Raw genomic sequence first — 24,264 nt, forward strand, 5'->3', positions numbered from 1 at the left:
ATATTTGGGGCTAAGCGGGATGAAGTTACAGGAGAATGGAGAAAATTACACAACACAGAACTGCATGCATTGTATTCTTCACCTGACATAATTAGGAACTTAAAATCCAGACGTTTGAGATGGGCAGGGCATGTAGCACGTATGGGCGAATCCAGAAATGCATATAGAGTGTTAGTTGGGAGACCGGAGGGAAAAAGACCTTTAGGGAGGCCGAGACGTAGATGGGAGGATAATATTAAAATGGATTTAAGGGAGGTGGGGTATGATGATAGAGAATGGATTAATCTTGCACAGGATAGGGACCGATGGCGGGCTTATGTGAGGGCGGCAATGAACCTTCGGGTTCCTTAAAAGCCATTTGTAAGCAAGTAAGTTCACTTTAGTAAGGCATGCATAAACCTTAGTATCAATATTTTAAAATACAACGAATTTTTATTTATACTAAAAAGCAAGTTATACTGAGGAAAATTTTGGATAAGCATATGGAATCTATCTGAAGACAATTATAAAATTAAATACGTTCTGAACACACAACATCCAACTCAGAGTTGAAAGAATGGTTCAGTCCAACTTTTATTTGACTAAGCAAGAATTAAAAACACAGCAATATGTTATGTTCTGTAATTATTAAAGGCTATATTAACAAATTGGTTTAAAAACGTACATTGTAGCAAAAGATATACCTAATCAGTCTGTGATGTCAATGATTCATCACATGGAACAGATGGACTATCAATCTCCATGGCATCCATCTGAACTGCAGTGTTGTTGACCGCTACAGAATCAGGCTTTGTACATAAGGTGATTTCTTCAGTATCATCGACAAGCATTGGAGAAGAGTTATCTACTTTAACTGTAGATGATTTGGGGGATGATACATTTGTAACAGCCTCAGCAATTTCAGGAACATTACCAACCATATTAGTATCCTCAAATTTTGAGGTACCAGTAAAACCAGACACTGCAGTTTCAGTCATCTTTGTTTTGTTGGCTTTTACCAATTCTGACTGAAAAGCTGTTCTATCAGAAACACCCAATATAATATGAATATTTTCTGACTGGTTTGCAACGCTGATCATGTTCTGTTCAGCGCTCGAATTTGTCTGTTTCAGTGTTTGGATTCTACTATCTTTGGTATCCGAATCTGATTGAACTAAAGCAGTGGCACTATCAGAACTGTTCGTCACAGAGGGAAGAATGGTGCCATTTAAGAAGCGTTCTTTCCCTTTCATTGTTTGACTGCTATCATTGGCATTAGAATGTGACGTAGTTGAGGAAGTGATATTTTTTACATCATTATTGGTTTTTCTCGGTGTTGGAACAGTAATGTCTTTGGAATTACAATCAGATTCAGCTGAAGCAGTGGCACCATGCGAAATGTTTGTCACGGAGGTAAGACTGGTATTATCTAAGGATTGTTTCTTTTCAGTGTCTATTTCTTTTATTGTTTGCTTGCTATCAATAGCACCAGAATGTGACTTAGATGACGTGGTGACATCTGTTACAGAAATGAGATGAGTATGATCTAAGGGTTCTTTTTCAGCACCCATTTCTTTCCGTGTTTGGATACTGTTTTCTTTGGCATTAGAATCTGATTGAACTGAAGCAGTGACATCTTGAGAAATGTTTGTCTCGGGTGCCAAGCTGGTACCACATAAGGAGTGTTCTTTTCCAATATCCATCTCTTCCAAAGTTTGGCCATTCTCATAGGAATCAAAATGTGGTTCAGCTGATGTGGTGACATTTGATCCAGAAGTAAGATTGGTATCATCTGAGGATTGTTCTTTTTCAATGTCTATCTTTTTTAATGTTTCACTGCTTGACCCAGATGATGTGCTGACGTCTGTTACAGAAATGAGATGGGTATGATCTAAGGCTACTTTTTCAGCACCCATTTCTTTCAGTGTTTGGATACTACTTTCTTTGGCATTAGAATCTGGTTGAACTGAAGCAGTGACATCTTGAGAAATGTTTGTTTCGGAGGCCAAACTGGTACCACAAAAGGAGTGTTCTTTTCCAATATCCATTTCTCCCAATGTTTGGCCATTCTCACAGTAATCAGAATGTGGTTCAGCTGGGGTGGTGACATTTATTCCAGAAGTAAGATTGATATCATCTGAAGGTTGTTCTTTTTCAACATCCATTTCCTCCAGTATTTCCATATTACTGCAACTGGCATTAGAATGTGATTCATCAGCCACTACAGGATCATGAGACATATTTGTTATTGAACTTGGACTAGTTTGGACATTACCACTGTTGGCATTAGAATGTGACTCATTAGGCATTACAGGATCATGAGAGACATTTGGTACTGAGGTCAGGCTAGTATCACCTGAGGGTTGCTGTTCTTTCTTAGCATTTTCCATATCATGTTTTGCTTTCATTCTTGCCAGTCGCCTCTCTTCTGCCAATAATCGATTCTTCAGCATTCGCTCTCTCTGCTCTGCTGTTAGTTCCTGTATAATAAAGAAATAATATATTACAGCACAATGTCAGTTCTTTACGAAAAAAAAAAAAAGCTGAATTATTAGTGAATAAAACAAACAAAATGGATCGTATGCAGAGACTAAGAGGAAAGCAGAAAATAGGGAAGATTGGAGAATGTTGGGTTTGTAGTGAAAGACTGCTCTTGGGCTGAAAACTATGAATAAATGAATTAATAAATATAAACAAAGAAGTAAACAGATAAATAAGCAATAAAGTGAATAACAAATAAAAACAAATAAGCATGCAAATAAATTAATTAACGGACAGATAAATCAATATAATAAAATAACCAAAATTTTAATATAAAAAATAAACAAATAGGCCTAAATATTATAAGTGAATAAATCAATATAATAAACAAATCTGACTTTCAGAAATAGCTCCCTGTAAAGCTGACTTGAATAATTTCAAGGGGAAAATTGTTCCAGGGTCACGTATCGAAACCAGGACCTTTGGGTGAGCACACCAATGCTCTACCAACTGAGCTACCCTGGAACTCTACTAGATCTCGGCTCAATTATTTTCTTTTTTTTTCCTGGGTTCGATACCCGGCCCCGTAACAATTTTTCTCTTGAAATCATTCAATATAATAAAATAAACATTTTAATACGACACTTTTCATCTACTAGTATACCTGCATTTGCAATAACCTGCTCAATTGTGTACCATTTTCTAGCTGTGTACCTTAAAGTTACACAGACTTAATTGTATTGGCTGAGCACTGAATACCAAACAATGAAATAAATAAAATAAATAAATCAGACATTAATAAAATTGTACAGTTCCAAAATTGTCTGAACATTTCTTCACTATTTACTCAGTAATATCTGTATATTTTTATATAGTGGCACTACCGGTACTGAATTTTCATTTCAGCTAATTGAAAATACAAAATGGTAAAACTAAGATCGAGAAATTTCTCTGGCTAATGATAAAAAATTGTAATTTTGTAAGTTAGCAAGCAGCATCTAAGAAGAATTAAATTAAATTATAAGACCTTACAGAAATATTTCCGGAGTTTGCAATGAAATTCAACTCTAATTTTGTCCGATGTCAATTCTTTTTTTGGAGAGAACAATTATCAAATTTTTTACTTTCGATGATATCTCTATATTTCACAACTAGTTCTCTTAACTCACTTCTTTCTTCTTCTGTAAAATGCTTTCTCGAGATTTTGTATACATTTAGTTCCATAATACTGTACTTACTTCTGTATTTGTGTACGATAATATTATCGATTTAACAATTTGAACGAGCTGGAAAACAATTGAATGTACGAAAGCATTCACGTCTAGCCATGTTGCCATATCTCTGTACTTACAAATGACTGAATTGCTGCTGATGCCTGCTGTGGAAGTGGCGTGGTTGGCACTGGCAGTGTTGTTTGCATCTGGTTCTCTGTTCTGGTCTGAGACAACTGCTGACTCAGCAACTCATCAAAAGCATCTATCGGTGCTTCATCCTGAACCTCGTGTAAATTTTCAGGTTCATCCGCATCTTCATTCAGTATCATTGGTTCATCTATTGTTTCCATACCCATGCGGATCTTTTTCACATATACCTAAAATAAATGCCAATGAAATCGTTAAAAATTCTAATGGTATTAGTCAAAAGAAAAAGTGTGATTGTTTGAAATTGTATGCATGTAATTAAAATTCTCACATTACCAAAAACTCGCATTAGAATGGAGAAAAGAAAGATGGGCTAAATCACTGTATTTTAGGAACAGTAGATTTTCTGCCTCATCACCTGATAAAAACATTAACATAAATGTAATACAGTTTATCTGCTGTTATCCTCAGCGATCACTAGAGATGGTACATTTTAGCAAGTTAAAATTAAAAATATAGCACTTTAAAAATAAAATTTAGCATTTTATAGCATTGTTAATGTTACAATTCAGCACTTTGGGATGGAAGTTTTGTTTTATAACTTCAATGCCATCAATGTGTTAACAGAGAATTTTCTATATTTTCCCCAGAAAATTCTTGAAAGTAATAAATAAGTAAGAGAATACATAAAATTACAGTAATATTATGAACATTAAGTACCATGCCAAAAGACATGGGACTGCTAATCCAGAGATGTATTTAAAATCGGTATTCAAGACAATAAATCATTTCATTTCTTTCAAAGACACTCACTGAGAATTGCATTCAACATGATTCTACTTTAATTGAAGATCTGGAACACATTCTTCTATACTGTCCATCCACAAACCACAAAAGAAGTAAATTAAAATCATCAGTACCAGATGCAGAAGACACAGCCCTGCAGTATATATTGACTACACCCCACCTCTGGCTACTAGCAACAGGCATCTATAATGAACACCGATCAAAATACCCCTCATTTCTCGTGAAAAACAACAACTGAATAGACTACAGTGGACTTTATGTTGTCAGCAAACAGCTGGATACATTAAGAAGATTGATTGATGATTCTACTTTAATCTGTTTCGTCCATCTGTGAAAATTATATTGTTTCTCTAATACATTTTTTCTCACAAGTCAACATAATATTATTCAATTTGTACATCAAAATGTAAGAATCACTAACACAAAATGCTCACTTTTATAATCATTCGCTGGTTGCTTAACAGTGATTTTATTCCAATCTATCTTGTTAATCACAAACACGCACTATCACATAAAACTTATTTGAGAATGAACACTGGACCAAAAGAGATTTTATAATTGGTCACATTCCTGTGTTAAGGGGACACTCAACTTAAAAATTGGACAAAAAGTGTCATAGAAATGAAAAATTAAATTTCTACACTAATTTACGTGACAGAACTAAATCAATATGCAGAATTCTTCCCCTATTCATTGAGAAGCCACAGTCAAATGCACAAAGCCAAAAAATAAAAAATGATAATTAAAAGTGATATTTCAATTAATGATTGATTAAAAATTGAAATATTTTTTATTTTGAAAAGTATTGGATCTAATGAGCTGAGATTTTGCATGTTACTTTCCATGTGTTTATTAAACTTTTTCTCCAAATTTGAAAAAGATTGGTCAAATAGGAAAAAAGTTCCAAAATATAGTTGAGTGTCCCCTTAATTATACTGTAAAAACTAACATGAAGAGGTCACCAAACTATTCGAAAAAAATAAGGATCTCTGTGTGGAGGGACCATTAGATAGATCCTATTATTTTACAAAAAGAGAAAAATATCTCATAAAATGCAATTTCACTCTTATTTCGCAGAAACACATACATTTCGCATTTTGTACCCAATTTGGAATTTTATCGCGAATTTAAAAACCAAAATAATATACTTAGCATGCTATTAAATATGTTGTTGTGTTTTCTAATACCAGGCATTTAACAATAAAGTCATTTGACCTCTTGCATTCCAATATTTTTCAAAGATATTGTCATGGTTAGCCATTGAAGCACAGATTTTGAGATGTTCTGAATCCATTTCTTGGTTTGAGTTGCACAATGGACAGTTAGGAGACTGATATATTCCAATCCTATGCAGATGCTTGGCCAAACAGTCATGGCTTGTTGCCAATCTAAATGCAGCTACAGACGATTTGTATGGTAAATCGGGAATCAACTGTGGATTATGATACAGAGAGCTCCATTTTTTCCCTTGAGATTGTGTTATCATGCTTTTAAATATAAAATTACTTATTTTCACAGCATTTGGGCATATTTCGCATTTATCGTAATTGCGAAAATCTAAATCTCTAGCGATCACTAATCTGATATATATTGAAATCTATACTGCAATGAAATTTCTATTCCACTATAGGCCAAGTCATCATCTCACAAAATGTTTTCAATGTGTTGTCCACTGACTACAGTCTAAAAAGGTTTCTCTACTTTTTCATGACATGACAAATGATGTCTGAAGTCATATCACATCTACTTTCAGATGAGCTGGCTTTTGAATTTTCACTGCATAATATTCAGAGTCCTCAGTATCAGTCATTGATGGTCTACCCAATATTTATAAAATTAGATACCCAACCGCTTGTGGACCTGTTGATTGTAACATGATGGACACTATCCTGCTGAAATTAGGATTCAAAATGGCAGAGCATCACTAGATATCTCTCTCCAGTTACAGTTTGGTCAAAGAAGAATGGACCATACGCCAGCATTCTACTGTATATGCCATTCCAGATTGTAACACACTTAATACACTGTTCTTTGACACCTAAATCCAAAGAGAGTTCTCCGATAACCAGTAAAATTTGTTGTGCTTATTACATTCCAGTTGACAAAAATTGACTCCGCAACTGCTAGCAACAACAAACAGGAAATTGTGATCAATATCACGCTGTAGTAAGCTCATTCAAAAACTTCCGCTCTAACGAAACGATATTTCATGACCTGTCTGTGGTTCTTGACTTATGGGACACACTATGTGTGTGTTCATTCATGTGTTAAGGTCTGCTCACACCAACGTGGTACATGGGAGCGACTGTGAAACTTGTAATCCTGCAATCGCTGCGAAATTCATCCTTGTCTTCACACCAAAGTGGAATGCAGTCGTGAATATGGGTTTTTCTGATGAAGTGTTTCTTCATGAAGCAGGGACCAACAACGACCAGTTCTGAAGATGACCCAAAATAGGTCGAAACATGTTAACAAGGTACGTTAAAATTTAACACAAGAAAGTTCTTATCATACATATTCCGAAGTGATACAGTGTTAAAAGTTGTGTAATCAAGATGTACAAAAAATAAGCATTGAAGAAACTGCTTATAGTAATTTTAGCTAAATTAAGAAATCATGAAAGGTCATACACAAGTGAACAACCCACAACATAATTAAGAAGCTAGGTCTTCACAACACACAATGACATAGACCCCGTATCTGAAGATGACACACACCGAGTGTCGAAAACGTTCATATAAATCCAAATATTAAGATAAGCACAGGTGGAAAACAAAAATTGATATTATAATACAGTGAGCTTATCGGCATCTCCAAAATGAAACTAATTGAAGAAACTGTCATTACTTTATCTTAAATGACTGTGTATAATGAGTTCTTGAAAATGAGTTTATTTGTAATGAAAAAAAAAAACTTCTTGCAATGTAATATTGCACCAAATTAATTAGTTGAGCTTTATAGCACTCTTAAAATGAGCATAATAATAATAATAATAATAATAATAATAATAATAATAATAATAATAATAATAATAATGGTTTATTTTAACTGGCAGAGTTAAGGCCATTCGGCCTTCTCTTCCACTCAACCAGCATGATAGAAAATTACTACATTGCTATGAATGTAACATAATAATACAATACAATTCAAAATACTACAATACAAGGTTAGAAAAGCCAACATACTATGGTAGAAACGATCATGATTTTAAAATCAAACGTAGGAAACAGAAAACGGATGTAGGTAAATTCTCATTTTTAAATAGAACTATAAATGATTGGAATGACCTACCTGCAGCGGTCTTTGAGGGCTGTCCTTCCTTAAGGAGATTCAAGAATAATTAAAAAAGTTGTGTATAAGGTGCAAATTAAAATTAAGGCGACATTTAACATTTAATTTTTTAGGGTGACATGTATTTAATTAGCCTGACGAGTTACTTCCTTGGTTTGAATTGTAAATTATTTAAAAATAGCGTGTAAGTGGGTCTTAGACTAGAAATGTTTAGTTTAAATGTAGTTCTGTTTATATTTTTTTATTTTATTGGGTTATTTTACGACGCTGTATCAACATCTAGGTTATTTAGTGTCTGAATGATATGAAGGTGATAATGCCGGTGAAATGAGTCCGGGGTCCAGCACCGAAAGTTACCCAGCATTTGCTCGTATTGGGTTGAGGGAAAACCCCGGAAAAAACCTCAACCAGGTAACTTGCCCCGACCGGGATTCGAACCCGGGCCACCTGGTTTCGCAGCCAGACGTGCTGACCGTTACTCCACAGGTGTGGACTTCTGTTTATAAGTACAGTATGCATAAGGGTGTAATTATTTGACTTATTTGAACTGTTGTATCAGTGAAGCGAGGTGAGTCAGTGAAGTTATGGTTTTACAGTGCAGTGAATAGTTCCGATCAGTGATAATTTATAGCGTCAATGAAATGTGTTCTATAGTGTCAGTGAAATGTGTGCTAAAGTGTCAGTGAAATGCGTCATAGTGCCACTACAGTGAGTGAGATGAGAATAAAGTGAAAGACTATTGAAACTTATGTAGGGCCTGTACATAATAATGTAGGTTGTAATGTAAAATTAGGTATTTTATTTATGTTTTATTATTATTGTGTTAAATTATATTGTGTATTCTTATTGTATTGTGTATAAAATTGTAGGCCTATTGTGTATTGTATAATTGTATTGTGTATTGTAAATATTGTTTACCGTTTCTTTATTGTATATATTATTTTCATCAGAAGACAGAGAAGGAAATAAAACGAAGGATTTCTCTGTGGAAGGCATTCTGGAGTCTCAAGTTCATCATACTGGAGGGAACACTCAGCAAGAAACTCAGAGTAGAAATATTGGAGACCTGCGTAACTCCTGTACTGTTATATGGGTGCCAGACGTGGTCTCTTACTGCCAAACTTCGTAACAGTCTCCAAATATGCCAAAGAAAGATGCTGAGAAAGATACTAGGCTTATCACTGAGGGACAGAGTTCCAAACGAAGTGCTACAAAAGATGGCAGCAATTAAAGATCCAGCACTGCAAGCCACCAACACCAAATGGAAGTGGGGAGGCCATGTTGCACGACTTAGAGACGAAAGATGGACGCAGAAAGTCACACTATGGGATCCCCGCATTGGCAAGAGATCACCCGGAAGACCAAGACGAAGATAGGCCGACCTCTTCAGTGAACGAGTAGGAAGGCATTGGTTAAGCAGAGCAAGACATAGGGAAGACTGGAAAAACATAAGAAGACAAGTGAACAGCAACTAAAACCAGTGCGACAGAAACAAGCGAACAATACCAAAGTGTGCAGAATGTGAACCAAGTGAACAATTCCACTCTTACGCGGAGTAGCTCACCGCGTGAGACAAATAGAGCTCTCCCTCTATAGGAGGAGGCCTTTGTCCTTAACGGGACATTTTTTAGGCTAATCATTTCATATTGTTTATATTGTGTATACCACTGCCACCGGGTGCATGCCCACTTGCAGTGTAAATAAATACATACATAATACATAATTAATATAATACAATGACAATTCTTTTCATCTTCACAACACCAATAAAATAATTATATAATAATAATAATAATAATAATATGCTGTTTTAACGTAATTTTTGGTATCTATTTATTTGAATTTCTAAGTAAATATATGATCTACTATAATTCTATAAAAATTCAACATATACATTATTATTATTATTATTATTATTATTATTATTATTATTCAGTCAGTTTACAATGCATATTAACATCTCCTGACAGTCAAATCAGTAAATTTCTCGTACTGCAAGAAACCACTCTCCTGTATCCAACAATTTATTGTCCTTTTCTTAACAGTCTTCTCTCCATCACTTCCAGAATATCCCTTTTCCATGTTGTCATTGCTAGGTTCTAATCTGGTAAAATTATATAACATCACAATATACGATGTTACATGATGTATCCAATTGTTATGTTATATACTGCTGGACCCACCAAAATACGAACGCAATTTTGAGATTCAACTTCTGTACACACATGTCAAAACATAAACAGTTATAAAGCACTGATAAGCAGTTCTTTCCTAGTTCATCCTACAACTAATCTTTCTTCCTTACAGTCCTGTAATTGACACACCCTATTACCCATTCAGTCGCCATTGCCAAAATGAAGCGGGACGCGGGAAAACACTGCTTGCAGCGAACTGCGAGTAGTAAAGCTGCAGTTCCGCCATCTAGGCAGAATTCTGTCGCTGCAGTGTGAATGGATTCACATCCCGCTGTACTCATAATAATTCGCATAAGTTTCGCTTTTGCTCCCGCTCCCACATTTCGCATTAATGTAAGCAGACCTTTAATCAACTATATCCCGTGGCAAATGTCCTACATATGACATTCAGTGGTTTCAAGGTTCCCGTAAATCAGAGGAATACAGCACTGCCTTGACAAGAAGTATCGCTATCAGTAGCGGCTCGTGGGTATTGAATTAAGGGGGCTGCATACAAAAATAAACCAAGCAACTTACTTTATTTAAAGATTAGTTCCATGCGCCTTATCTTGTAAGTTGTGTTTAAATGAGACAGGCTCATGTTAGTAGATTTACTGGTATTTAAAAGAACCCTGCGGGACAAAATTCCGGCACACCGGTGACGCTGATATAACTCCTGCAGTTGGGAGTGTCGTCAAATAAACCATAATTTAATTTTTTATATGCAGATTTGAACCTTAGAAATATCTAACTGGCGATGTTGTAGTTGGTTGTATAATATATATATATACATGATACATCAATAAATGAAAAAAATAACTGAGCCAGAAATTGAATTCAGGATATTCAAGAGTACGCACCAGGGTGCTTACCTCATTTATTGTGATGTTATTAGATGTCTCAGATTCCATTATGGTTTGAAAACATTCTGGCAATGGCTCCTTTCTTCTCATGAACAACATTTACTGTTCTTATTTTAAATCCATCTTGTTGCCCCAGCTGATGGAACTGTCTTTCAAACACATTAATCTAATACAGATTGTGTGGAGATCGAGAGAAGAAAGCAGGGATACTGGATAAATTATCAAAAAATATGCGAGCCTTTGTATTTTATTTAGCGGCACTTTCCATTATGAGATTCAACTGATCGGCACTTAATTTCACATTTCTCCTGAATTGTTAAGGTACTGAACTGAATAGACTGTAAATATTGTACAGAATTAAACATTGTTGCACTTGTTATACTCACAACATTAAAGAAAATGTATTTAAAACTGCGCGCTACTAACAAACTGCTGCAAATTTTGCAGCGCCTGGAAACTCTGGATTCACGGCAAGGGGCAGCAGGGAGGAGGGGTAAAACTAACGCGCAAAGCATCCGAGACGAGACTGGCAGCTCCAAGGGAGGAAGTGGCTTCACCTTATAGTCCTTGTCTCTGACTTGCTCTGGCAGCACCAGGGGAGGAAGTGACTTCACTAACGATTGCGTGCATGTCATTGAGAGCGAAATTTTTTTAAAAATTCGAGCCGCTAAATAGAGACTGTATAATAAATGTTTTTCACAACATAAAACGAGACAAGAGCCACAAATGTCTGGGGGTGCTGCAGCTCTGTTTATCCTTGTGGTTATTGCACCTGATATGTGTCATTTTTGAAGTCTATAAACATTTGAAATAGTATCAATTGTATCCTTAACTCAGTTTCATTAAAAATGACTAGGGCTGTTTTTGTAATAACGTCTTCAATTATAGTATTATGGGATGGGGTTTTGCTTTTAGTACCTCCCTAATGCCAATAACACTGCTACAGAGAAGAATAGTAAAAATGTCTTAATAACTCTCTTGATTATCCCTCACAACTGTTGTATTCTGAATTCAAAGTATTTGATATCCATCAAATTTATAACAATGTCTTATTGAATTTCGTACATAAAAACCAAAATGCATTTAATTTGTATTCACATAAATATAAAACTAAAAGATCAGACAACATATGCTTGACAGAACCTAAATGTACCAAACTGTAGTAGGCTATATAATTACAGTAGCAACTTGGGACCAAGGCTCTATAATAAGATAACAGTTAAATTACCGAAATTCAATTTGCTAATACTACTTATTTTCAAAAAAATCAATTAAAAATTACTGTTTATGGAGAAAATATAAAATAGTTTCAATTACTGTAATTAATATCTGTGTTTATCTTTTTCTCTTTTTATTTTTTACTAGCTGTACCCGTGCGCTCCGCTGCACTTATTAGAAATAAATATAAAGTAATTACATAATTAAAATAGGACATTGGGTCCAGGGAACATTCGTGTTTGATTGAAGAATAAATCGTTTAATATGCTACTTAATTTAAATTGTATTTAAATAATTCAAATTCTATCATTTTGTTCCAGAGACCACTCATTTGGTGCAAATATAATTAGTTTAACATTTTTCTAAACTAGTCTTGAATGCATCCTTTAATAAATCACTCCAAATTAATAGAGTTGATTGAGTACGAAGATCATTTTTATGTTCATCTTACTGTGCATCTTTTTTTTTTTGTTACGTTTATTTTATTCACGCCTTAACATCTGTGGTCATGTTGCCGTTTTTACTCTTGTTGAGTTCCTGTTTCTATTGTGTGTTGTAGATGGCTTGTGTTCATGTAACCGATTATAGATTTTGATTAATGTTTTTGGTATTGGTAATTGAGGCGATGATGAATAATGGCATGTATCTTCCCAATCCGGCATTTGCCTTTATGACTAAGGGAAATCATGAAAAACCTCAGTCAGATTGATCGGCCATGGGGTTTGAACCCGGGATCTCCAAATGCGTGTCTCAAATGCTACCGCCTGAGCCAACTAGCTCGGTTGTATATCATTGTTTATGCAAATAAAAAAATGAGGTACCCTACATAAATATGATTTTAAGAAATACAGGAAACGAATATGGGTAAATTATGAACGCAAGAACGCAATTTCATGACACTTTTTAAAATACCTCAGCTCCAGTGATCTCTATGGTAAAATGAGTGTACAAAATTAGAGTATTTTATGTGGACCAAATAAAGTTGCAATAATCAAGTTATACAATATTTCGCAGAATATCAAGTTTTCTGTGCGTACAGATTTCTTTTCATCTTACCACAGTCCTCATTTGTAGCTTTACACCCATCTAGAGAAACTACAAATTTCGAATAGTGAAGGTTAATTAGCTTCTGAGATTACTTCATACAAACACACAAACTATTCCCTGTATATTAATATTGATAAACGTCAAGGCCGCCTTAAATAGACGAAGTCATTTGTTTTGATTTCATTGTAGCCATCGTTGTCGTTCCTGTAATAACTCCTATGTCACATACCGATTTTCAGATTTTTGCTCTATTAAATAACTTAAATAGTGATGCAGCAAATAATACAATCTACTACATATAACTTAATTATATTTCTTTCGAAAATGTAAGAATTCACGATCTCCTATGCACTACTGCCATAGAATGAATGAATTTGTTATTCTTCCTACTAAAAAATTCAATATTTTGCACATAGAAGTTACGGAACAACACTATAATCTGAGGCGGCGGTGAAATTGTATTGTATTGTTATTTTAAAACTCTTGTATATCCTTAAATATCAGTCCTATCAAAATTTTGCCTGGAATAAAACTTATCGGAAATCATTTTTAAAGAAACTTTTGTTATGTACCATTTTTCACAAAATCAATAATAAGCGAGATATTTCGGTTTATTTAATTCAGGCCCCCTTATAACCCCCCTTTTAAATAAAGTATTTTGAATGCTATATAGCCTAAAATATAAGTTACAAAGAACTTAATTTATATTCCAATTTTCATCGAAATCCGTTCAGCCATTATCGCGTGAAAAGGTACAAACATCCAGACAGACTTAAATATCAGTCCTATAAAAATTTTTCCCGGGACAAAACTTATCGGAAATCATTTTTAAAGAAACTTTTGTTATGTAACATTTTTCACAAAAATCAATAATAAGCGAGATATTTCGGTTTATTTAATTCAGGCCCTCTTATAACCCCCCTTTTAAATAATGTATTTTGAATGCCACATAGCCTAAAATCTAAGTTACAACGAACTTAATTTATGTTCCAATTTTCATCGGAATCCGTTCTGCCATTATCGCGTGAAAAGGTAACAAACATACAGACAAACAGACAGACAGACAGACAGACATACAAACAAAAATTTCAAAAAAGCGATTTTCGGTTTCAGGGTGGTTAATTATATATGTTAGGACCAATTATTTTTGGAAAATCGAAAATTACCAGAAAAATTTCGGCTACAGATTTATTATTAGTATAGATTGTGTTAATTAATAAAATGTCTTAAAATTTTGTGAAATGCCCTCTGAGCACGAGAATGTACTCATTCTGGGGGTGCTAGAGTGATTTTTATATGTGAAGAAAATACGTAACTTGTGCTAGAATGATTTTTATATGTAAAAAAAAATATGCAACTTATCTTTGTTCTAGCAATAAATTATTATTATTTAAAAAACTTAGCTACCTCTGACAAAGAGTGTTTACTCACCTGCATTGGTTTCTTCTGTCCCAATTTCTCGATTTTCTCCAGGCAGTCGTCAAATTGAAAGCGAGGAAACAGTCGATGTGCCCAATGTTCAAGTTGTTTCATAACTCTATTCAGATCTCCTTTTTCGTGACCTTTTCCGTGGAATTTAAAGTCTTCAAATGTTTTTTCTAACACAGCAATTCCACGAGGACCTTTCAAACGTTCTGGATTCAATTTTGGCTGAGGATTTCGGACAATTCGTTTCTTCTTAGGATCAACTCTGGTACCACTCGTTTCATTTTCGTTTTCAGCAGCATTTTCTTGAATAAAAAAATACAATGGCATGAAAGACGTTATGGCATTGGAAACTAACAGCAGCATAATATAATTTATGAAAAGAAAATCCACAAGTTATTATCAATTATCATTGCTAAAACTCCAACTGTAAACGAAATTCCTCCATGGAAATGGGTGATTCCAGAACATAGCATACAAATTCCAGGAAATCATTCCAAAAATGATCCTCCACACATTCTTAAGTTAGATTCCATGGAACTACTCTGCAGTACATATAAGGATCACCTTCAAATTTATACAGATGGATCTCTAAATCCTAATAATGGGACGTCAGGAGCAAGGTATTATATTCCAAAATATCAAGCAAGTTATTTCATACCATGTTCATCCTCCTCCAGTCTTGACACTGAATTGCTAGCTATTGATGCTGCTCTTCAGTGTGTTACTCAAATTTCTGAAAAATCTATTTGCATACTTACCGACTCCAAGGGGGCTATATTTAATATAATTAAATATGTACCAAACCTATACGCACATAGAATTATTCCACTTCAGAAACAACTAAGTAAACTAAAAGAACTCCAAAAGGAAATAACATTTCAATGGATACCTAGTCATTGTGGTATACCTGGAAACGAGAAAGTCGATAATATTGCAAAACAGACAACATATTTGCAACCAAGACCTCTTCAAGTGATATCTCTATCCAGTGCTTTTGCTTCAGTAAGTCTCATTTTACAAACCTATGGATCAACAATTGGCTCTCTTCTGACAAAGGAAAAATTTTACAGTCTGTACAAAAGAAACCAAATGACCTGGACATGTACAAAAATTTGCCCAGACATGTTCAAACATTTTTAACAAGAGCCAGAACAGGTCACAGTGTCACTCAATTGTACCTACACCGATTTCACATTTCTGATAACCCTACTTGTCTGTGGTGTAATAATATGATGAAGATCTGGAACACATTCTTCTATACTGTCCATCCATAAACCACAAAAGAAGTAAATTAAAATCATCAGTACCAGTTGCAGAAGACACAGCCCTGCAGTATATATTGACTACACCCCACCTCTGGCTACTAGCAACAGGCATCTATAATGAACACCGATCAAAATACCCCTCATTTCTCGTGAAAAACAACAACTGAATAGACTACAGTGGACTTTATGTTGTAAGCAAACAGCTGGATACATTAAGAAGATTGATTATCAATTAGTCTTGCCAACCCTCCTGGATCTCCTGTACTTGATCCCAATTTTAACAGTCTCCCAGTTCCGGTATTTTTCTTCTCTTCGATCATTATTCTTCTTAATTTTGCAAAATACAAAATCATTTACTTCAAACATATAAATTTTCTGCAAATGAAGATAATTTATATCATGGTATTTGTTCCAAAGATACATTAAGATGTGCACTTTTTGTAGAAGGTAATACATGCCAGAAATGGGTTTCAGTGCTTACCAGTTTAAAATCAAACAATGTTAAGGTTACAAACTTGGAAAAACTGGAGAGATTTGCTCTACATATATCACGTATATAGTAATGCCTATACAGTGTGAGTGTTTTCTCTCATGAACAGTAAGTGGCCAGACATTTGAAACAAGAGAGTGACGCATCTAAACAAATGAGAACTGCAAACTGCAGTCCGCTTCAACTAGGCCTACTCATGCACAGAATCTTTACAATATTTGATGAAAAACTATTATGCGAGACAAAATCTGCCTCAAAATAACCTTTATTTAAGTCTCCCCACTAAATAATTTGTCAATTTTCTTTAGTCTTCAGGATTTCCTAAAAAAAAAAAAATAAAAATAATAATAATAATAATAATAATAATAATAATAATAATAATAATAATAATAATAATAAAAATAAAAAAGAGTAGGCCCTACTGGTAATAAATATTTCTTTCATATAAACGTAATTTTTTACATAATACAATAGAACCTCGATTATCCATCATAATGAAGGGGATGGGAGGAACGGTTAACCGAAAAAGACAGATAATATATTCTGTTTGTTCTTATCTTATTTTTATGCTTTCTTAAAGAAGTGTGTGATATTTTCTGAATTTTCATTCCAACAATTTTCTTTCTTGATCTCCATTCAAACTTCTCCGAAGTAAAACAATGTCTGGGAATGAAGTGTTATTTTTGCACCAAAAACCTGATAAGGGTTTCTGCTTATTCAAGTGCAGTTTGCAGTGAAACATGCAATTAAGGCACCATCGGATAATCCAATGATTGGTTAATCGAGAGATGGATAATCGAAGTTCTACTGTACCAGCATATTCATAATGAAAAATCTATCAATATTTCAGGGGCAAATGCTAGTCCCGAAAGTTAGGCTTGCTGTTTTATTCATAGGGGAAGATGGGAGGATATAATAATTCATAATTAATAAAGATAATCAGACCCACATAAATAATTTACTTTATAATTATGAAATCATTATGAGTCATGAATCATATTCGCTTATCAGATGTAGAAGTTCGATATGATATAACAAACATGGCCAACAAAACAGTTTATTTAGTTTTTTCGACCCTGCCAACCAATGCACATTGTTGTATTGAGCTGCACTGAACAAGCGCACGTATTCTCTATAATGTCTGTCTTCTCTTGAATAGTCCTTCGGGAAAATGGATTTAATAATAAGGTTTCAATAAACACAATTCCGAACTCATTGCAATACTTCAAATTAATGTTTAAGAATTAATAATACATGCAGCAGCTAACACATGCATTCCGCTCATACAATTACATTGCACTCGCAAATCACAGCACATTCCCGCTGTCAATACTGCTCTGTGTAACGTTAAATAGTCGTTGGTGTAGCTCTCGGACCAGAGCTTCAAACAACACATAACAGAAGCATGTGCGCCTAGGACGGACTAAGGAGGAAGGCACTTGCGCGCACATCATATTCTCGCTATTTCTACATCTTTCCATTGCGATACTTGTGGTGTGCAACCTGCGGATGGTATTACGCCTATACAGTATTCCAAAAATCGAAATACATTTTAATGTACGTAATCCCATTTTGAGAAATACACATTCTACGAAAATATTGGGCTTGCGCAGCAAGCATAGCTTACCCTGAGAAATCGCCCCTGCAATGTTTGAAAAGCACATATGCAGAGTGAAAGGAAATAATTTTGCAGACTGAAGGGGATGATAGGGTACACTTAAATGAATAGAAAACCTATATTACGTTTTGTGATTAAATGCACGGTTAATTAGACAACTGAGTTTGAAGTTTCAACAGTCTGGCAACATCGCTGCTAACACACTGCTCTTTCTTCTAACACAGAAGTAAGAGGTCAAAGAACTCAGGACTCTCTCCCTAGGTGAACTACCTCCCACCTCCCTCTCTGACTACAATGTTGCAATCTGTTCACCTTGTTCAGTGGCTTCAATTTAGTTGTTTTTTAAATTAAATTTACACGAAAACTGTCAATGCGGTATTGAAATACAGGTTAGATTTTCAATCGATATGAACAAAAATCACGATCTTACTCGCAATAGTTACTGAATAAAAGGGTTTAAACATTTGGGAAAAATATATATATATATTTTTTTCCACCAATATGGTATAAAACACTTTATTGTTAGGGGAGACTGTTGTACCTTTAAACATTTTTCACATTTTATTTTATTTTTTTTTTAATTTTGGGAAATGAAATTTTTTAAATGAAAAAATGCTTGAAATAATTATTGAAGATTCCTTTACAACTTCCTGTATTATTTTCCTGTTTTACAGACCTATTAAGGATGGAAAAAATAAAATGAGGGGATATGTAATGTGTTCAAAGGTACAACAGGTTCATGTACCTTGGAACATAACCTGTTGTAAGTTGGAACACATGGAATATAGGTGGGAATATAGCTGTAAGAACTGACATTTATATTTGAAATATATTTGCCATCATAAACCAGAGCAGGCTTCTCTGATTGAGATTTTATTTCCTGGAGGAGCCATAACTGCTTCAACAGCTTTCTTCAAGGCATCTGGATCAACTGGGGGCCTCTGAACTCCAGACTTACTTTGTGACATGATCTTAAAATAAAAGAAAAACAAAAACTGATAGTATCATGTACTTTGGAACATGTTCCATGGTACAAGATGTTTTGTGTTCAAAGGTACAAGAGGGTGCACGTTTAAACAAATATGGCTCCCAAAATGTAAAATGTGCTATAAGAAAATTACGTCCCAAAAAATCTGCAGGACCAGACTAATCATCCCACAAAAATTCCCCAGTTTTCCAAATGTTACAGTTATACAATAAATTACATCCTCATCCGAATGTTGATATTTTCAATATGAATTTCTCTAGATACAGAATTATTTGTTATATTTTACAGAATATTGTTGTTAGTTAATTTGAAGCTACTTTCACAACTTATTTCAATTTCTCTTTTTTTCTTTCTCTTATTTCTAATTTTGTTTCAGTTTTTAATAAGTGTATATTTCCTTTTCCTTGTTTATGTTTTATAAATTAATTTGTTAGTCGTGAACATTGTAATTGGGCTTTGCCTGTTATGTTCAACAACAAATAAATAAATAAATAAAAATAAATAAATAAAACTAGAGATTCGAATAAATCATGGAAATTAAAATATGTTATTACTCATCAGATGATAGGGAACACACCGTACTTGAAAGATATTAACAAATACAATCTGGTTTTGTGTTAGAAAACATATAGCAATGAACGAAATGTTTACTTTTGGTACTAAAAAAACTGAAACTACGACCAGAGCTAGTTAGCGGCTTTCTCTACAATCTACTTCATTTTGAGTCCTCTAGGTGGCAGCAAAAATTTAAAAACAAAAAATGTTCAAAGGTACACTATGTTGAAGGTACAACAGTCTCCCCTACATACAACAAGAGTTATTCGCTCTGAAAATCTGCAGTGTTAGTCCACTGTTACCCTGTATACACCTATCATTAAAACTGTACAAGCTATTTTATATGTGGACATGAACCCAGACCAACCCATCTATATACTTTCGTATTTTTGTGCTGTTGTCGTACATACTATGTTTGGCAGCTACATATTGACTTCATTATCAGGGAGGGCAGGGAAAAGGTATTCTAATTAGGCTACTGTTGAATCTGTGCCAATACCAAGAACTATTTCTAAGGATTCCAAGCTCTTGGTAACAGAACCAACAGATAGCAGGGGCGTATACTGGTTAAAGGGTTTGGGCTACCGCTGACCCTATTATTACACAAAATATATCTAACAATTACTTTAATTTTAATTACTATGGTAAAACTAATAATACAAAATTATTACATTATGTTACATTATAAACTTTTTCTTTTGTAATTTCCTTGGGCTACCGCCGGTAGCCCCGGTAGCCCGCAAAATACGCCCCTGACAGATAGGTTTCTCTTTGAGTATTTCTGAACCTGTAACATAGTCTTTAATCATGCATGTACTGTATATTTTGAGTACTTCATAAAAACGAAACTACCAGTAACAGTTTTGAGAAGTACCATTGTTAGCATTATTTTCAGTTTCCTCTTCCTCTGCTTCTGCTAGTCCTCCTTCATACTGCTCTTCAGCTTGATTTTCTATAATCTCTTCCAAATCGTTTGGATCTCCAATGAGGTTGTCTTCGTACAGCTCTTCCAACATCTCCAAAAAATTTGATGTTTAACTACTGGTAACAAAAATTAAAAAATAAAAAGAAGCAGCTATCCTTGCTATGACATTGAATGTAACAGTAAAAAGCTCAGTATTCTAGACTGTCGTAAAATTTTAAGACAAATTGGTAAGGGACTGGTAATTCAGTTGATCCCTGCACATTGCAAAATAAGAGGGGTATTTCTACAGAAGAACTACACCAAAGGAGGCACCAATTTTCTTTAAAAATTGAGTATTTCGAATAGTGTAGAGTACTAAGCAAGTGATTTTACTTTCTGGCATTCAATATTTTCCACAGAATAACATGGAGCTATTCGCCTGTTGTACATAGTAAAGAATGGATGTATTGCCACCATAATGTCACGTTCTGATGAGACATGTAATTTAAAGTTTGCTCGAGAGTCCAGGTGCAAATTTCTGAGCAGAGCGTGTTTTGGGGCCTGGAAACCACCAGGAAGGAAGCATTTTTAGTGCCATGGAGATAGAGATTATTGTCGAAGTAGGTCGTATTTAGACATCATTAACAATGGTGTTTAAATAGTGATCCATTCGCTCGTGATGTGTGATGTGGACAATACGGCGGCAATACATCCATTCATAGTGATCTAACATGGAATGAGCCCGAAAATTTTCTCTTCAAGAGTAAAGAATAATTAGTTTGGTTTGTTAAAATAAGTTGCTAACTGCTTCGATTCATAAATAAGTTATTATTATTATTATTATTATTATTATTATTGCTACTATGTACTTACAAGAGAAAGACAGAATCTGCTATCTTGAAAACAAAAGTTTGGAAATAATAACATACCTTCCAAGTTCAATACAGAATGAAGAGAATACGATATCTAATAAGAGTAATTAAAATTAAAAGCCATTTTTAATTGGAGGCCTATCAACAAGTAAAGCCTGTTTTTCTATGTAGGTAGACTATTTTTTTTTAATTATCTCTTTATTAATTATATAATTTAGACTTGAGAGAATAAAGGAAGCAGAAGAAAAGAATTCGTAGGCCTATATCCATAATTAATTCAAAAAGAGTAGGAGTAAAGAGGAGTACAATTTTCATGGTACAAAATTAACAACCAAGCCCCTAAATATTGTTAATACTGATGTGAATTCACTATACATTTTGACACCCAAACAAACTAGCAGTTAGCGGTCAGCTTTTCGTTTCCAAGTGTCATCTTTGAAGTGCATAGTTTCGTTTAAAAGTAGGCCTAGTATTCTCTCTCAAATAAATGTCTCCCGTCAATTTGCAAGTTATAGTCTTAACTACTTGGTAAACTGTGCAGTTTTCTTTCAATTACTATATCTTTCGCGGATTCTAAAATGTGTTGGCCTGACCATATTTTAAACAACGGAAACTAGTTATTACACCAGGATGTGAATTAAATAAGAATAATAAGCACATAACAACTGCCACTCACCTGAAGTGCTGGTTTATTATACAAGTTTGCAACAAATACAGAGTATAAATTTCTACATTTCTTTTAACAAGACACCATGATATTAGGAAAAGACCGCCAAATGGATCTTCCACCAGATGTCAGGACGTAAGATCATAGATGATATCAATGTCACAAATGATTATAACCTCAAATGTTTATTTCTATTCGATGAAACAATTCTAAGGTGAAAAGTCATCTTCGGTAGTTTGATTCTCTGCTTCGTTTGTAGTTAAAAAGCGATCGAACTGCGATCCAGAATTCATCCTCTCCAGCAAGGAAGACAGAAGTTTCTTGTTTAAGCGGTCAGTCAATGTCAATTCACAGTCTTTACTTTCAACGTTTAGTGACCCTTCCGAAGACATCTCAGATGTCTCCTCATTTGGTTTTCCAGGCATCACTACTAACTGAAATAAAGAAAATAAACTCAAAACCACTCTATAATCTCAATAACTACGTCTAAAATACAATATTATTTATGTCAAACACGTACCACTTCCACACCGTTTCACTCGATCCAACTCTTCTACTACAATCTTTGGTTATCGCGAAGATTACAGTACATCGAAGTTCATTACATTGGGTTGAATCAGGTGGCGATGATGAATTACCGAACAAATATTTTCTTTCCACGGTTTCAAAAAGTGATACAACCAAAGACGTTTTATGGTTTATACAGATAAAAACTCTTATAATGCCTTTCTCCGTAAATCTATGAATAAAGTATCGCAGATTTACGCAAAGTAAAAGAATATTTTCTTGACAGTGGGTACAGTACCAGCAAAATTCTGCCGGCTAATTTCCGCCCTTTAGAAATTTGGAGGTAGGCCTATAAACAGTGACTGACTCCATAAACGGTACCAGATTATTTCAATCCGATTCTAAATATGTCTGGAAGACTACTTGGTGCAGATAATGAGTCTCGTCGAGTTCATAGGCTACTTCGTGTACCCTTCGTGGGCAGTGACGTCGCCAGGATCAGAGCAAGGGGGGGGGGTGCGGATAGGGTGCGAGATTTAAAAATGGGGTGCGAGCTGTAAAAATGTGGTACATAAAATACCCAAAATGTTCTCTCATGCACTTGCGCTCATACTATACATCTGTTTATTAATATTGCTATGTATTGTTATTACTATGTATTATTATTATTATTATTATTATTATTATTATTATTGTTCATCACATCCATAACGATACACTAAGGGACGTAATTTTTTCACATCCAAGAAATTGTTTGTTTGTTTTTGTTCTTCAAAATAACTTATGCCCAGTAATTTTTTTAATAAATTGTCCTTTAGGGCGCGGAAAGGGGTGCTCCGATTTTTTTTATGGGGTGCTTGCGCACCCTTTCGCTAGCGACGTCCCTGTTCGTGGGTACTGTTTCAGTATATCCCCCCCCCCTCCACCATCTTGTTAGAACGGTAATATAGATAACACTTCAGTGTACCACCAGCTCTTCTGGCACTACTATATAGCACGGCACATATAGCAAATACCTTGTATCTGATTTTAGTTGTAATCTGTCTTATCACTTCTCACACAAAAGTCATGGTGTGGTTATTCATCTACATTCGGCATCACTAGAATTCATTTAGATCTAAGCAGACTATATAGGCAGCTATCTAGAGCGGCAGATTTGAGGGGGCGGGTTTTAAGCTATTACTACTGTTAATTTTTTTATATATATTTTTTAAATTTTATTCATAACTCTCTAAGGGAGTACATGAACTTATGTAAACACATACTGAAAAGGATATGAATAACATTGGCAACAATTAGTTCAAATTTAATCAACGGTCTGTCAACGAAAAAAGGGCAGTTTCTCAATAATAGTGTCACAATGCGATCATAGTACTTTTTTCAATGTTATGCCCTCTCACCGTGCGAGTTTCACGTGATAACATTAAAGAACTTACTGGTATTATATTACGATACATTAGGAAGGCAAATCTCGTTGCTCGCAGTCATAAACTTTGTGATGAGAGACGCCGCTAACTCTGTAGTAGCCAGTATCAACACTCAATAATGTCCATTCAGACTTAAATTTAAAGAAAATACTGCCAGCAATTGAGAAAAAGTGCAAAAATAGATGTGCCATTTAAAAAAACAAACAGCCAGTTTGTTCCAGTTCGAGTCCAGATATATCAAAGTGTAATAATGCGGCGAACAGTAGGTACCGAAAATATGGAATGTGTGATTTATCTGAGTCAGGCGTTTCCGATATTAGAA

The 24,264-nt window shown here is 34.5% G+C and overlaps 1 protein-coding gene across 2 annotated transcripts; it reads right to left on the minus strand.

Annotated features, from left to right (window-relative positions):
* Nucleotides 1–412: 412 nt before the first annotated feature.
* LOC138704514 (serine-rich adhesin for platelets) lies at nucleotides 413–22,681 on the minus strand. 2 transcript variants are annotated; one of them, XM_069832472.1, is made up of 6 exons: nucleotides 22,529–22,681; nucleotides 22,018–22,442; nucleotides 20,440–20,603; nucleotides 14,653–14,951; nucleotides 3,812–4,051; nucleotides 413–2,459 (listed from the first exon to the last, which is right to left on the minus strand). In XM_069832472.1, the coding sequence occupies exons 3-6, from the start codon at nucleotides 20,579–20,581 to the stop codon at nucleotides 684–686; spliced, it is 2,457 nt and encodes an 818-aa protein (XP_069688573.1). In that variant the 5' UTR covers nucleotides 20,582–20,603; nucleotides 22,018–22,442; nucleotides 22,529–22,681; the 3' UTR covers nucleotides 413–683. The 2 variants fall into 2 exon arrangements, with proteins under 2 accessions (XP_069688573.1, XP_069688572.1); XM_069832471.1 differs by having other exon boundaries at nucleotides 20,440–20,606.
* Between the last annotated feature and the right edge of the window lie 1,583 nt (nucleotides 22,682–24,264).

This window comes from Periplaneta americana, chromosome 8, assembly GCF_040183065.1.
Source record: "Periplaneta americana isolate PAMFEO1 chromosome 8, P.americana_PAMFEO1_priV1, whole genome shotgun sequence".
Classification (NCBI taxonomy): Eukaryota; Metazoa; Arthropoda; class Insecta; order Blattodea; family Blattidae; genus Periplaneta; species Periplaneta americana.